This window comes from Excalfactoria chinensis, chromosome 23, assembly GCF_039878825.1.
Source record: "Excalfactoria chinensis isolate bCotChi1 chromosome 23, bCotChi1.hap2, whole genome shotgun sequence".
NCBI lineage: Eukaryota > Metazoa > Chordata > Aves > Galliformes > Phasianidae > Excalfactoria > Excalfactoria chinensis.
In genome coordinates, this window is record NC_092847.1 from 2011580 (window position 1) to 2026707 (window position 15128).

The 15128-nt window shown below is 47.3% G+C and overlaps 1 protein-coding gene across 3 annotated transcripts; it reads left to right on the forward strand.

The window, feature by feature from the left end:
* The first annotated feature begins 495 nt into the window (after positions 1-495).
* Positions 496-10737, forward strand: DYRK3 (dual specificity tyrosine phosphorylation regulated kinase 3). 3 transcript variants are annotated; one of them, XM_072356243.1, is made up of 3 exons: positions 496-632; positions 1484-1599; positions 4495-10731. In XM_072356243.1, exons 1-3 carry the CDS (start codon positions 593-595, stop codon positions 6064-6066), a joined length of 1728 nt encoding a protein of 575 aa, XP_072212344.1. In that variant the 5' UTR covers positions 496-592; the 3' UTR covers positions 6067-10731. The 3 variants fall into 3 exon arrangements, with proteins under 3 accessions (XP_072212344.1, XP_072212343.1, XP_072212345.1); XM_072356242.1 differs by having other exon boundaries at positions 1488-1599; XM_072356244.1 differs by lacking the exons at positions 496-632; positions 1484-1599 and adding an exon at positions 3165-3306 and having other exon boundaries at positions 4495-10737.
* The last annotated feature ends 4391 nt before the right edge of the window (positions 10738-15128 follow it).

Genomic DNA, 15128 nt, shown 5'->3' on the forward strand with positions numbered 1-15128 from the left:
CGGCAGAGAAATAAACCCCCCAAGGCGGCACGAACCCGAATTGCAGCGCCGACGTGGGAACGGGGCTCATTTCAGCATCCCTCGTGTGCTGTACTGAGCAACTGACTGGAGAGCGTTTCCCTCTGCTTATAACACAATAATTCAACCCCTTTTTTTGCCATCTGGTTTGAAAGCGTGTTGTTTTAACACAAGAACAGCCGAGTTTACAGAAAAAGAAAGCGAGCTCCGGATAACCCTGAGGCATTATCTGCGGCTCTCAGAGAGCGGAGATCTGCGGGATAGCAGAGCCGCGGCGACCCGGCTGTGCGCTAAGAAACCAGCCGCTCGATGCTCCCCGAGCCGGTCTCGAACCCGGGACCTTGAGAGAGCGCAGCGCTCCGTGCACCGCCCCGCCGGCAGTGCGCATGCTCGTTCCGGCGGCGGGCGGGGGCGCGTTCCCTTGGCAACGGGCGGCCCCGCCGCGGCCCGGCAGTTGCGGGCGGCCGCAGCCTGGCTGCCCGCCGCGGCAGCGCTGGACGGCGGCGGCGAGGCCGGAGGTGCGGGGCGGCGGCGGCGGCGCGACGGGGGATGGGGGCCGCCTCCCCCCGCCACCATGCTGCTGGGCAGGAAGCCGGAGGCGCCGCCCGGTGCAGGTGAGGAGGGTGAGAGGGGGCTGGGAGCGGCCCCTCGGCACCGGGTGGGCCCCGCGGGGGTCGGCGGAACAATGCGGCCTACGTGCGGGCCTAGCCGGGGAGGGGGAGCCGCCATCCAGGCTGGGTAGGAGCGTGGGGGTCCTGCAGCCCTTTGGTTTGCGGTGCACGCTGAGCGCTCTGCTTCTCTCCCGTGTATTTCTCGGGTATTGAGCGAACACCGCGGCCTCTTTTCGTTATTATTTTTTTAAAAACTAATTAATTTATTTTATTATTATTTTTTTTTTTTTTTTCCTGTCAGTAAATCCGTTGCTTGTAAATCCCCCCGTATCGTTTGTAAGGGATAACCTACTTCCCAGCTAGTCCGATCAAACGTGAGCTCCGTTTGCGTTGCTGCTCGCGATGAGGCCACTTTGGGATTATGTGCTTAATGCAGGGAGGGGAACGCGCTGCCTCCTGTTCCTGGAGGGTATATTTGCAGTGCAAGCATGGATTGAAAAAGGAGAAGCTCTAAATTAAAGCTAAAGTGTCGATCCATGATTCCTAAACGGCGTTATACGCTGGTATTATAACACTCTGAATGCCATAGTTTAACATTATTTAGTAATTATATGAGAACCTCCCAAGGAGGCTGTGGATGCCCCATCCCTGCAGGCATTCAAGGCCGGGCTGGATGTGGCTCTGGGCAGCTTGAGCTGCTCATTGACAACTTTGCACATAGGAGGGGGTTGGAATTCAATGATCATTGTGGTCCTTTTCAACCCAGGCCATTCAGTGATTCATGAGTTACACCCAAGTGTTTGCCTCCATCCGTTGCAATGTGAATTGTCAATAACTGTATGGAACATTTCCAGCCAGGTTTGGAGACGGATTATATGACTCCTATATGAGGATAGATCAGCTTAGGTACCAAGAGTCTGCACATGAAGAGCACAGCCCTTCAGGACTGCCTTCCCTCGGAAGATCTAATGTGAGTATTTAGAAGTTGGTAATATATGGCAGTGTGTCTCATTCTAGAAAGTAAAAGGCAAAAGGTGGGATGTTGCTTTTACTAAGCATAAGAGCAACGTGTTATTTTGTACAACGTACTCATTTGGTCTTTGCCCTTCACTGAGCAAATACAGTAACACAGGTTTCCTTTCTCAACTGCATTGAGAAAACAGAAGAAATGCAGAGATTTGATGAGCAGTAGTTTTGTGGGGGGGGCAAATGTGAACTCCTAAATGCAGTGTTTCAGTCACAGCATCACTACAGCTGCTCGTAACTAAACAGAAATCAGTAGACTGGAAGTGTCCAGTGAAGTGTAAATGTAATTGTATGGATGTTTTGTTTCCGTGGTGCGACTTATCCTTCACTTGTATGTTGTCCATCACACCTGATAGCTTTTTAAGACAAACTTAAGGGCTGTAGAACGGCCTGCCTTCACCCTTACATATAAAAAGAGTGCAGTCTCAGTGGTATCTTGCATGCTGAGGTGTGCGGGGATGAAAACAGCTCAGCTTTAAAGGAGAAGCATATGGATTTCAGTGATGCTCGGTTTCTTGCTTTCCAAGATTTTTGTTTTGTGATGTAAAGTTACGTGAGAGCTGAGGATGCCTGATATGTGCAGCTGTTGGTTCTTTTCATCTCCAGCTATATCGAAGAGCATAAATATTTCTGCTTTGAGAATAGATGGGTTTGATTCAGCTTGTGGAAATAACCGATGCACTTTGGAGAAGAGAATTGTGTAGGAACTGGCTTGAGTGTTTACTTATAGAACTTTAGCTGAAGTGAGGATGTGAGAGTCTTTAATGCAGTGCCAGTTGTGTTGTCACTGTAATTTCCTGGCTTCTAACAGCGTGTTTTATCAACGACAAAGGAACACTGGGTAGCCTGGGATTTGTAAGAGCAAGCTGCTGAGGGAAAGCTGGTGTTGCTCAGAAGTCATCTGACTTCAAGTCAGATGGAACTGTGTGTGTGTGTGTCCTGCTGTTCTGTGACAAAGCATTGTGACAGGCACCTGAGAATGAGGACTCAGCCCTTGTCACTATCCAGGCTGGATGTGGCTCTGGACAGCCTGGTCTGGTGAATGGCAACCCTACACATAGCAGGGGGTTGAAACCAGATGATCATTGTGGTCCTTCTCAACCCAGGCCATTCTACGATACTTAGGGATGCTGAGCCTGGTTTGGGCTCTGAAACCATCATTTATTCTGTAAGAAACGGTTGTGGTAGAAACATGCTCACAAATTCTCTGTTTATTGAGGGAGTTAGAAGCAGTAAGTGTTTGCTGCAAACAACAGCACGTTTAGATGGAACGGGGTTTGCTGAGCTTTTGTGCTTTGTCTTGTTTGTTTGTAAGCGTGCTGGTTTAGAGCGCTCCACTGAATGGTGTTTTTGCTGGCTCTGAAATATACGCCTTCCTTATCTCAGAGGTTCAGCCAGGCTCCAAGAAAAAGGCGTTTATTCGAAGTTACAAGGGCTGGGCTTTGCTTTTTTTCACTCAAGAGTTTCTGGCAAGGCGTGTCTCACTGCACACGGTGGGCTGGGGCTGATAGGGCTCTGGGCAGTGGAACTCAGAAGGATGCATCCAGTGGCCTCACCGCCCCTCATCTAAAGCCAACAGCTGCAGGAAATGCCCACCTTTTGGGCTTATGAGCAAAACACAGAGACTTTGAAGAGATGTAACTCGCTTTCGGTGAGAACATTCACTACTTTTATTTATGGGCTGTGCTAGGATGTTATATTTTGTGTAACTAAAAAGGAATTCGGTTTTATTGCTATGGCTCTGCAGGTTTATTTATATTTTTTGTGTGATTCCTGTGCAGCTATTTCAGTTTTCGGGGATTGGGTTTGGCATGTGTCTCAAATCTTTATTTTTAGATTAAAGGACAGAATGGAAAACAGATGTTGCTACTCCAGTCTCGGCTTCTTCCATGTTGTGTGGGATAAAACAACACCTCTTTGCTGTCTGTCAGCATGGAGCATCGGTGGGAAGAGGAGGGGAGTAACTGCAGTGCAAATCGTGGTCTGAATTCCAGGGAGTTCAGCACTTGCTTGTTTGAAAATGTCAAACTTGAAGCTTCTTCTTGTACTTATTTGCTGTTTCTGATGCAAATACTTTAACATATGGCAGTAAGGGGCAGCGGTTACAAGCCGCTGTCAAAGAATAAAAGATATTCTTGACTATGAAGGACTTACAGGTCTGTTTTCTCATAGTTATTCAGCTATTGTGATTCCAGAGGGACTGTGGTTATGATGCATTTTTCCCCTTTAAAATAGAATAAACACAAAACCGAATGTTTATGTGTATGAAAAGCTTTATATACAGAAGATATGTCTTGTCCTGTTGCTATCCTTTTGCTGTCTGTTCAGCTTAGCTATGCCATCCTGTTGCTTCTTTGTCTTCCAGTGGCATGCCTGTCTCTGTAATATTGCTAACACTTCCCTGCACATTCATGTTGTGTTGCTCGTTTCAGACAGGTGCAGATTGCATCTGTCATTGGTTGTGTTTGCTGCACCCGTGTTTAAAGCTAAACATAGCCGTTCCCCTGGCTGTTTGCTGACTGTGTGCATGCTGCTGGAGATTGGCATTGTGTCCTTGTTTGAATGTTTGACTCTCTAGGGTTTACCCTTATGGGCTTAAAAACACATTTGTGCATGCGCTTGTTTCACTAAGTTGCTTTTTCTTTGTTTGTTTCCCTTCTCCAACAACACTTCTAACTTGAGTTAGCTTAGGTAGGACCTGCAGCATTCTGTATTTGTTCCCAGTGGAAATGCAAACCACGCTGGTGTTGCTGCTTTTATTTGTGATACTGATTTCGTTCTCAGTCTGTGCTTTAAAAAGATTAAATAAAGCTTTTTTTCTGTGTGTTTCTATCTGTAGGTTTGTAGCAACAAGCTTGCAATGAAGGATCACCCTCTGAGTGGGAGCCAGGTCAAAGTGGAACAATTGTTTGAAGACTCTGGGAACAGAAGAAGTGGTACCCTTCAGTCCGCAGGAATTACTTGTTCAGAAAGATCTCTTCCTTCCCTGACAAGAGATAAAAGCATAGAGAGCTTAAGCACTTCTAAAGGTGGCAGCAGTTCCTCAAAAGCACACAAAGCTATTTCCCAGGCTCCAGAAGAAGCTGTCAAACAGTACAAGCATCAATTATCAGCATATGAGCAGCAAGAGATATTTAACTTCTCTGAGATTTACTTTGTGGGTCCAGCTGCAAAGAAGAGGCAAGGAGTGATTGGTGGCCCCAACAACGGAGGTTATGATGATGACCAAGGCAGCTACATTCATGTGCCCCACGACCATCTCGCTTACCGCTACGAAGTGCTCAAAATCATTGGTAAGGGCAGTTTTGGACAAGTTGCTAAAGTCTATGACCACAAACTCCACCAGCACTTAGCCTTAAAGATGGTTCGCAATGAAAAGAGATTCCATCGCCAAGCAGCAGAAGAAATCCGGATCCTGGAGCACCTGAAGAAACAGGATAAAAGTGGAAGCATGAATGTTATTCACATGCTGGAAAGCTTCACCTTTCGGAACCACATCTGTATGACTTTTGAACTCTTGAGTATGAACTTGTATGAGCTGATTAAGAGAAATAAGTTCCAGGGTTTCAGCATCCAGCTGGTGCGTAAGTTTGCTCACTCTATACTGCAGTGCTTGGATGCGCTCTATAGAAACAAAATCATACACTGTGACTTGAAGCCGGAAAATATCCTTCTCAAACAGCAAGGGAGGAGTGGAATCAAGGTTATAGATTTTGGGTCCAGCTGTTTTGAGCACCAAAGAGTCTACACGTACATTCAGTCTCGATTTTATCGAGCACCAGAGGTAATTCTAGGAAGTCGCTATGGGATGCCCATAGATATGTGGAGTTTTGGCTGTATTCTGGTGGAGCTATTGACTGGATACCCTCTTTTTCCTGGAGAGGATGAGGGAGACCAATTGGCTTGTATGATGGAACTTCTCGGAATGCCCCCTCAGAAGCTTTTGGATCAATCCAAGCGAGCCAAGAACTTTATCAACTCCAAGGGTCATCCTCGTTACTGCACCGTAACTACACATGCAGATGGAAGAGTGACCCTCAACGGGAGCCGATCGCGCAGGGGGAAAGTGCGAGGTGCTCCAGGGAACAAGGACTGGGTGACAGCACTGAAAGGCTGTGACGATCCCTTGTTCATAGAGTTCTTAAAGGAATGTCTCAGCTGGGATCCTGCTGTGCGCATGACTCCAAGTCAAGCTTTAAGGCACCCGTGGATTTGTAAACGAACACCCAAACCACCCAGCACTGATAAAACCTCCAGTAAAAGGATTTCTAGCTACACGAGTTCTTTCACGGGAATTGGTTCCAAGTTGCCTCCTGTGGTTGGGGTAGCAAACAAGCTGAGGGCTAATTTAACATCTGATGCCAATGGCAGTATACCTTTATGCACTGTGCTGCCGAAGCTGGTCAGCTAGTAGCGAATCATCTGTTTCCAGAATACATACTTTTTATTTTAATTATTTGTTAATAACATCAAAGGAAGTTAAAGGCAGAGGTTTTTAATGGATTTAAACATTTAAAGGGCTAACTTTTATCAGACTGTTTCTCTCGCAGCGTGGTGGCATTCTAGGTAGGTCAGCTCATCTGATGAGTAACGTGGCAGTTTGGCTGCTATGCTATGTAATAATGCTGTTTTGGAAACCAAACTAGACAGGTTAGGAGATTATTTTGCTTAAGACAGCAAGGGAAATTGACTTATAATGTATATTTTCAGTTAATTCCCAAATTAACTTTTTTCATTTTATTTTGGGGAGAGTTTTACACCCATTGTCACAAGCACAAATGCATTATAGGTGTAATGCATTAAGAACTCACTAACTTATGTCTGAAGGATTGGACTCCTCTGTGCTGCTTTTCCCTCATCTATTCTAAGAATTTAAAGGAATATCTTTGGATAGAAATGCTGACAAATTTGGTGTTGACATTTTATAGCCTGAGTTGTATTTTATTTCAGGAACACCATGGAACACAAGAGGTGTAGGTAGATGTAATTCCTGCACACGTGCTATTTCCCCTTACAGTCTGTGGGAGGCTGACAGGGAAGCTCAGGAGCAGAAGGAGTCCATTGCAGGCATGGGCAGCTTTGTTTGGGTCTGATGATTCCATGACATGTTTCTTGGAGCTCAGATTAAGAAGCTCTCCCAGGTGTGTGAGTGTGTGTGTGTGTGTGTGTGTTTGCTTGTTGGTATGAGTTCTTGGTTTGGTTTTGTTGTTGTGTGTGAAGTCCATTGAATTCCATGGAATTCTAAAGCATGCCACGCTGGTCAGACAAGTAAAAGTTCTTAAGATGTAGGATATAAGAAAACATGTGTGGAACAGCCCTAATAAATGGAATAGCTCTCCAAAATCTCAGTGTAATCTCAGGAAGGACTGATAAGATACAAAAAAATGCATAGATCCAAATCAAACTGTGTTATGAGATGAATTATTTTAGTCCTAATCATATTCCTTTGGGTCTGTGAGAGATGTTTCTGCATGCTGAGATGTGTAAGCTTCTAATTCCTTTATCTTCCAGGAACATGGGGTGGTGGTGCGACCTGTAACGGCAGCAGCACAACTTGTTCTGGTTCTCAGCTCTTGGAGCCACATGGCGTGGGTCCATTTACAAAAACATCTGATCTCCTGCCAGGTTCCTGAATGCAATTTTAAACACAATTTAGAACTCTTATGAAGAGAGGGTTTTAAATTTAATGAGTTTCTCTGCAGCGAGTTTTTAGTATTAAAACAAGGAGTCTCTCGTTCTACAAACAAAAGAAGAATCGGGGTGATTTGTAAGATAAGGTGACCACATGTTCAATAGCAGAGCTGCCTTCTGAGATGGGGCTGAGCTTTCAGCTTCTCCCTGTTCTAATTACAGCACTGCTCAAAAGCTGGATGGAGGCGTGATTGGAAAGGCCAAAGAGTGAGAGCCAAAGCCCCAGGCTTCCCACAACTGTTCTTTAAGTGGAGATTCTCACATAGGAGCTTTGCTGACTTCTGTTTTATGAGGGTAAATGCACTAAGCTCAGTAATGCTATTCAAATAGTGTAGTCTAGCTTTTATCCATGTGGCCACAAGCAACAGCAGTGCATGTGCTGTGTTTGTGGTTCACTTCACAGTAAGGCACGAGTGGTATTTTGTTTAGAGAAGCTGAATGATGTTTTATTAGAACATACAAGCAGGGAAACAGATTTTGGGGGGGGGAAGTGGTAGGACACCACCAATGTCAGCAGCATCTCTAATAGATGGGACACATTTCCCAAAGCCAGGAACATCCTATTTCTTCCACCTCTGATTTTCCTATTTGCATTTTTAACTTCCTTTTAAATAAACCAGATGGGTGAGGAAGAAGGGGAACCTTGTGAGGAGCAGTAGCTTGATAAGAAAGATGTGTAGAAAAGGAGCACTTGGCATAGAAAGGCTGTAGAGTGGTGGTAGTGTTTGGAGCCAGGAAGAAGACAGAGCGTTTGTGTTAGGAGCTGTACAAGGAGGAGATGGAATGGAATACCCTTTTTCAGGAGCAGCAACCAGTGGCTTGGCTGTAGAATGCTGTTCATCTCTAAAATACCCAATGTGGAATGATTGTTCTCCTGGGACTTCTGGGATCTGGTTATGACGAGGCAACTTCTCACATCACAGCTGCGAAGCAACAAATGGAATCATTAGCTGGCAAAAACGTTGCCTTTTTTTACCTCAAAACGTTGTGTTCACCTTGACCTGACTGAGCAAGGTGCTCTGTGTGATCTGCACATGTTGAAGAATCAACCTTATTTACCTGGGACTACTCCTGTGTTTTAAAATCACACAGTTAACTGTCTTGCTAATCTGTTCTATGTAGCCACAGCGGATGAGAAGGAAAAAGAAGCAACTTTTGGAAGATTTCTACTATATTGAAAAGAGGTTCTACGTAACCCAGAGCTCTGTTTTCATTTACTAAGCCTCGTGTTCTTTATGCAGTATTTGCTTTCTAAGAATAGCGTGGCACAGTGTGCCCGAAGTGGAAGAGCCCTTCAAGGGAGCTCATAAATTCTGTGTCTGGGTGAGCTGAGTTCTCATCCCTGCAAACACTTCCCTTGTTGAACTCGTGGTGGGTTCCTATGGGAATCACACCCAGCCACACTCACAGGGCTGGAACACAGGCTGTGTTGTTAACAGTGTCGTTTATCAATCATGGATATGCTTGCAGTGACAGTCTTCAGTGAGATGATGTCGAATCTCAAGTTCACATTTGCTTTTTGGGAAGCTGAGCATTATAAATGAGGTCCGAGGTTATCAGAAGTGCATCGCTTTCATTATACTTGTGATAGTGGTTAGGATGTTGAAGTGATACAGTGCTGAACTCATCGAAATAGATGAACGCAACAGTGTTTGTTTTTTGAGGAACCTCTTTGTTTTGCCAGCACTCGTGAGGTTCCCCTGCACCCTCAATTGTGTTCTCTTAGAAGTTAGCATGACACAGATGCCAATTGCTTGAGTTTCTAACCAAACAGCCATCACATTTCTAGGAACTGTAATGAAATCACCTGGACTTGTTCTGATGCTCCTTATGATGTTTCTTTCTGTTTGACTGCTCGTTATCCTTAGTCTTTGTGTTGGAAGTAACACGCTGTGCTCATTGTCTGCGTTTTTAGCTGTTTGTTTTAGCAATATATATATTTTTTAACTATAAAACAAATGATAAGGCAGAGCATCTGCCAGATATGCATTGCTTTTACACCGGGGTCCAAATACCACGTGGCTGTTTCAGTTGCAAAGAGAAACTTGTTTCTGTTTGAACTCAGCGGGGCAGTGATGTGGGATGTGGTGCTGCAGCCCCCCAAAGCAAGCTGGTTTGGGCTCACCAAGGGCAGGCAATGCACGCTCTGCCTCCAGTGTGCTCTTTGTTAAGGTTTGCTACCCAGTCTGTCCTGTCTGAATGGGAATTCTGCTTGTCTGGTAAGCTCAGAGCTCAGAACAAACCCCTCTGTAAGGTTTGAGGTGTGTTATGCAGTCTGCCATTGTTTACAATAGCTGCGAGCTGATGGGGCTTCCGTGCAGGTGGAAGCTGTTGGAAATAGGAATTTAGCAGTAGAGGTTCTTTGCAATGGTCATCTTTGAATCTACCTCTGAAATAAACCTCGGGTCCTTTTTAAAGGGATGTTCACTGCAGGCCACAGCTCTATTTTGTTTCTTTTTTGAACGCTAATAGCTGTTTTGGCTGCGAAACGTACACATGATGATCTCAGCAATGTCTTACTAATCCTACCCACACAAACGAAAGGCTGATTGCGCGCTCGGATCTGGGCTGAAATGATTGACACAAATCCTTTGCCTGCCAAAGTTTTAATGCCGGTATGGAAGCGAAGAGCCAAAATAACATGGAAAGATCTGCAGTGCTTCTCTGCGGTACCCAGCTGGGATGGAAAGCAAGCCACAGTGAAAGACTTTACCTTAATTAAAAGAGCTTGCAGCTTTTCCATGTGTTGAGCACTAGGAGGCTGTGGGTACCCAGCATTTCTCAAACTGGACGTCATGGTTTTTATATCTGATGTATATCAAAGATACCACTTGATTATTGTTATTTGTTTTTTAACTTAAGGCTTTGGGGAAACGTCTGCACTTCCCACGTAGCATAAAAGAGCCCTCGAGTGTTGAAAAACTCCGCCAACACTTTGTCCTCAGCTCCCACTGTCACATTTAGACCTTGGGGTCAGCAGAGCAGTCTTGCATGGGTGAGCATCGCTGTGTTCAGAGGGAGCCCAGAATGCAGCCCTGCAGGAATAACCCGTGTTCCCTATCCATAGTACTGTGCCTTATTATTTTACCAGCCTACATTTGTCTTGGTGCAATGAATTGACTATTCAGGGTTTCTTATCCTTTGCAGCTGTCCACACTAAATGTCGGTGTGTGTGTGTGTGTGAGGAATTCACAGGTTAAGCCTTCTTATTGTAAATGCCGTGAGGTGGAAATGTAGGAAACACTTTAAGGTGCACGTGAATAGAACCCTGTGAAGGAACACTATCAGTCGGTCTCAAACTCTGTATCTAAATGTGACGGGCAGATATTTCCTAACGTTGTACTTCTGGTTGTTTTTAAAAGCAAATAAATGCGTCATTTTCTTTAGCAGCAGACTGTGAATTCCTGAAAGAAGAGCTTGGTTTTAATCTATTACGGATTGCTTCAGTGCTGCTGTAGTTTGTGCTACCCTCTGTGTCCAAGCAGAGATGGGCAGGAGGTTTTTGGACTCGACGTGGTGATTTCAGTGCCTCTGTGCTGATGGAGAGGAGTGCTCTGATGTGACAAACGTGCTGTAATTAGAACGTCCCGAAGTTTTGCCATAACATTGGTTGGTCATCACTTTCTTATTTAGCCCGCTGGAGATCTTTTTAAAGCTCAGAATCCTGCTTATCCCTGGGCTGCGTTGAGAAATCCAGCGGCAGCCACTTAAGGAAGATTTGCTTTTATTAGAAACCTATAAATGGGTAACGTCCCGCACACCAGTGGATATCAGAATAGTTGGGAGGTGAAGTCATCCTGCCATAAAAACGTCTGTAGTTACGACCTGCGTGGTTAAGTGATGTACGTTACATGCAGAGACTCTTTGCAAGGCAGCAGAATGGGGTCTTTCCCTTCTTTTAGTGTGGGTGAATGGCAGGTGTTTGATTAAACAAGAAGTTTACAGGCTGATACAGCAACAGAGTGTGTACATACAGGCTCTGAGTGTTCTCCGAGTTCCTTTATGTGCAGATACATGGATGTAGGTGCAGGCTGTAGGCTCTGGGCTGTGTGTGTTCCCCTTAGGGCTGCCCTCAGCGGAGCCTACCCTTCCTTGCTGCTGAGAAGAGCCTTCTGAAGATGCCAAGCCTCAGCCCCGGCCTCTGTCTGCAGAGCAGCACCTTGTAGGGGTTTGCTTTCCTTTGTAAGCTCTGGAATTTGGCTTTGCAGGTGGAGGGGTGAGGAGAGCTGAGAAAGAAAAGAGCTCAGAAGGATTCCCACTGGGCTGTGCCCTATGGGGCTGAGCTGCAGGCTCACACTGGTCCTCCTGCGCAGCCAAAGGATGAGAAGGAAGGACATGAGTTTCCCTCAGGGCCACTGCAGATATTTGATGATGCCCAAAGGTCCTCATCCGTGTCTGTACAGCCCAGGGCTGTGATGTCCTTAATATCTCCATTCAGTGCTTGGTGACAGCAGTGCTGGTAGTTGTGGCATTGCTGCTCGGGGAGGCACTGGTGATGGATGGCAGAAATGAAGCAATGCCTGAGGGCTGAGCAGCCGGCTGTGAAGGCATCAAACAGGAAAGGTCACAGAGGGAATTCACACCAGAAGTTCCCTCTCTTGAATCGAAGCACAAAATAAATGTGGGGCAGGCAAGCAGGGATGGTTTTTCTGGTATGAGCATAAATCTCTCAGCCATAAGCTGTATATCCCCTGTATATCCCTTTGCAATTCCCTGTGTTGCTGTTGCCCTGTGCAGAGCTCAGTGCATTGCAAGCTTTTGGCACCATGCACTGCCAGCTCCTCCTGCAGAGCTGTGCTGGGGCTGAGCAGCCAGGGGACCCTCCTGCAATATGTGTGCCTACAGCTGCGTGCTGCCTGCATGTTCCTCTGGTCTCCTTTGAATGCAGATAAATACTGTAGCAACCAGGATGCTGCAGTTTCTGCTCCTTTGCTGGGCAGCGCTGCAGGATCCTGGGTGCTTTACATCCCTTCTCATCTTATTTCTTGCTGTGTGAAACACTGATGGTGCTTTAGGAGCACCAAGGGGGTGAGAGGCAGATATGACTTCCTGCTCAGCTTTTTTCCTTCCCCCTGCTGCAATCACATGCAGGGCCGTAACTATTTCCAGCCCTCCCTTTAGCACTTGCAGGACCACGCGTGACCCTTTGACACATCCCAGTGTGATGGGAAATGCACGAGACTGGCTTTATAAATACTCCTTGGTGATTCATTTCTTTTCCCTTAGACCCGACCCTTCCCTTGTTGCAATGCTATGGGCAGTGAAGGGATGGCATGGGGTGATGGTCCCCACCTGCAGCTGCATCCTGCCTATCTCAGTGCATGCCAGCTCAGCATGCAGAAGGGCAACGTGCATCACTCTCCAAAGCTGTGTGAGAAGATCAGCACAGCCTGGGCTGCTCACCAGGAGTAAAACCATTTGTAATAGAAACAGATCCCTTCCACCCAAATAAATACATGCTCCTATATAAGTAACATAAATAGAGGGAGATACATCTTACCTAGCTGCTGTTGCTATTATTTCCGTTGCTACATAAACAGTTTTATTTCTGGCCCGTGCCACATGCCAGGTCACAGCCTGCTGCAATGTAATCTCTGCTCCTGCTTTCAGCACACCGGGGTGGATATGGTGCTGGCAGTGCAAGGCCCTTCCCTCACAGCCCTCAGCAGCTGCTCCAGTTGGCCTCAGGCACTTTCAGCCTGTTGCTCAGTTCCCCAAGTGATTTTCCACCACGTGCAGAAACGCAGATAAAGCCCCATCAGCACCCACTGGCACAGTGCTGAGCACGGGGTGCTGCCCCTTGGCTCTGCAGCCCAAGTGAGCCTTGCATGGCTGCACTGCCCTCAGCCACTTCCTTAGGTTTAGAATGTGCTTTTTATTAGTCTTCCTGCTGGTTTTGCTCCCTGTTCCCTCCTCCCCTTTCTCTGCAGGCAGTGCTCATTGCTAGCACCTGAGAGCATGGAGCTCCATGAGTCCTTGCTGCTGATGGGCAACAGATGCCTGGGCCTCCCTAGAGCCTTAAAGTTCTCATGCTTGTGCTGAGGCTGCAGCAAAAGCCACAGGACTGAGGCTGTTGTGAGTAGCTTTGAGGGGTCCCCATTAGTACAGAAACCCCATAAATTGTCCCCATGGGCTCTGCTGTGTCCTGCAGGGCAGTGTGTGGGCTGCAGGCTCCTGCTGGATTAGGGCCAGCCTGGGAGCTGCTTATCCTAACGGAGCTAATCTCCGTAATCTCATTGCACAAATGCCTCCCTCCTCCCTGCTAGCAGACTGGGGGGGACCTGGGCATGAGGGTGGATGCCAGCAGATGTAAATGCATTGTTCACTGGAGTGGCCCAGTTTAAAAACCAGGTCCCTTATCCCAGCGCTCAGCCTCTCACCCTGCCTGCTGCCCTTCCTCTGTCTTCACACCCACCCGACCTTCTGCAGCTCATTCCCTGTTTTTCCCCATCCTGTGGGTAGCACAGAGGTGATCTCGCTGTCCCTGCTCTGACACCGCTGCCTGCTGACAGGGGCTGGCTCTGCTCGTGTCCATCCGAGTTATTTCTCACCCAGAGAGAGGCCCCTGGGCTCCCTATCTCTGCTCCAGAACTGATTGTGACATTGCCTGTAGTGATAAGTGCTGTGGAAGTGTGAAGCAGTGCCAGCCTTGCTGCCTGCTGTGGGGCAATGGCAAGAGAAGCAGGCAGCTCCATCCTAAAGAACATCACCTATTTTTGCTCAGGGGCTGCAGCTGTGGATCTACAGGAACCCAGGAGCTGCAGGGAGCTCACAGTGGGCCTGTCCCCACCCCAACACCTTAAGCTTCTCCATCTCTGTGCTGGTGCTGCTGTGGATTTATAGGGTAAAGCAAATAAATCTGTGCTCAGAAAAGCCAAGGTGGGAACCAGACTTGAAATGCTCATTCCTTGTGCCACAGATGTGGGGCTGAGCTGCTGCTGTGCCCATAGAGGAGCACTAATATTTGCTTTCAGGCTCTGTTCTTCTCCTGTGTGGGATCTGTGGTTTTTCTTGTCAGTTTGATCCACGTGCCTTTCAAAGCAAATCAGTTTTAAAGGTACGTATTCCCGTGCTTCTGAGCAGTGGTTTTTGTGACTGTGAGTTCAGGATGTCCATTTGGCATCACCCTGTGGGCAATGAATCAGGATTCAGTTTCCACTTGGAGGGAGAAAAAATAACCCAGTGTGGAGAAAAGCGGTGTAAGGGGTCAGTGTTGGGGCCTGGCTACACTTGTAGTGCATGGAGGAGCATGAGCTGCTGTTCTCCTTCAGTGCTGTGCATGGGGTGGCAGCAGCTGGGGGCACAATCCTTGGTCCCAAGCAATGCTTCCCTGTGTGTCTCACAGCTGTGGGCTCTGTGTGCCCAGCTAAAGGACTGCAAGGCCATCCCATGGGTATGCCAGCACCGCTGGGGTGCTAATCTGCTAGAGAAACCATGCCAAGGGCATCTCTGCCATCCTGCTGCAGGATGGGGTGCCAAGGGGAATATCCCTGGCTGGGACCGATATTGCCAGCTGAGAATGTCCCTTAGTGCCCCAGGGTTAAGGGAAGGCTCTCCATCTGAATGCAGAATGACAGCAGATGAAGGGCAAAGCACAGAAAGCGCGCGGCTACTTTTTTGGCTTGTAAATCCAGGTTAGAACAGCTCCTTCCATCCCTGAAGATCCCAGAGTGCTCTATAAATACACTCTGCCCCGGGATCCCTTCCAGCAACGAGCTGTATCCCAGGGGCACAGCAGCTGCTGGAGCAGAGCAGGACTCTGGGCACAACACAGCTCTCCCA

Excerpts from the sequence above, each read along its gene's own strand:
- DYRK3 (XM_072356242.1), top strand. The coding sequence starts at position 568 with ATGGGGGCCGCCTCCCCCCGCCACCATGCTGCTGGGCAGGAAGCCGGA. Across the intron at positions 633-1,487 it reads GGAGGCGCCGCCCGGTGCAG|GTTTGGAGACGGATTATATG; the intron begins GTGAGGAGGGTG and ends ATTTCCAGCCAG. Across the intron at positions 1,600-4,494 it reads CTTCCCTCGGAAGATCTAAT|GTTTGTAGCAACAAGCTTGC; the intron begins GTGAGTATTTAG and ends TTCTATCTGTAG.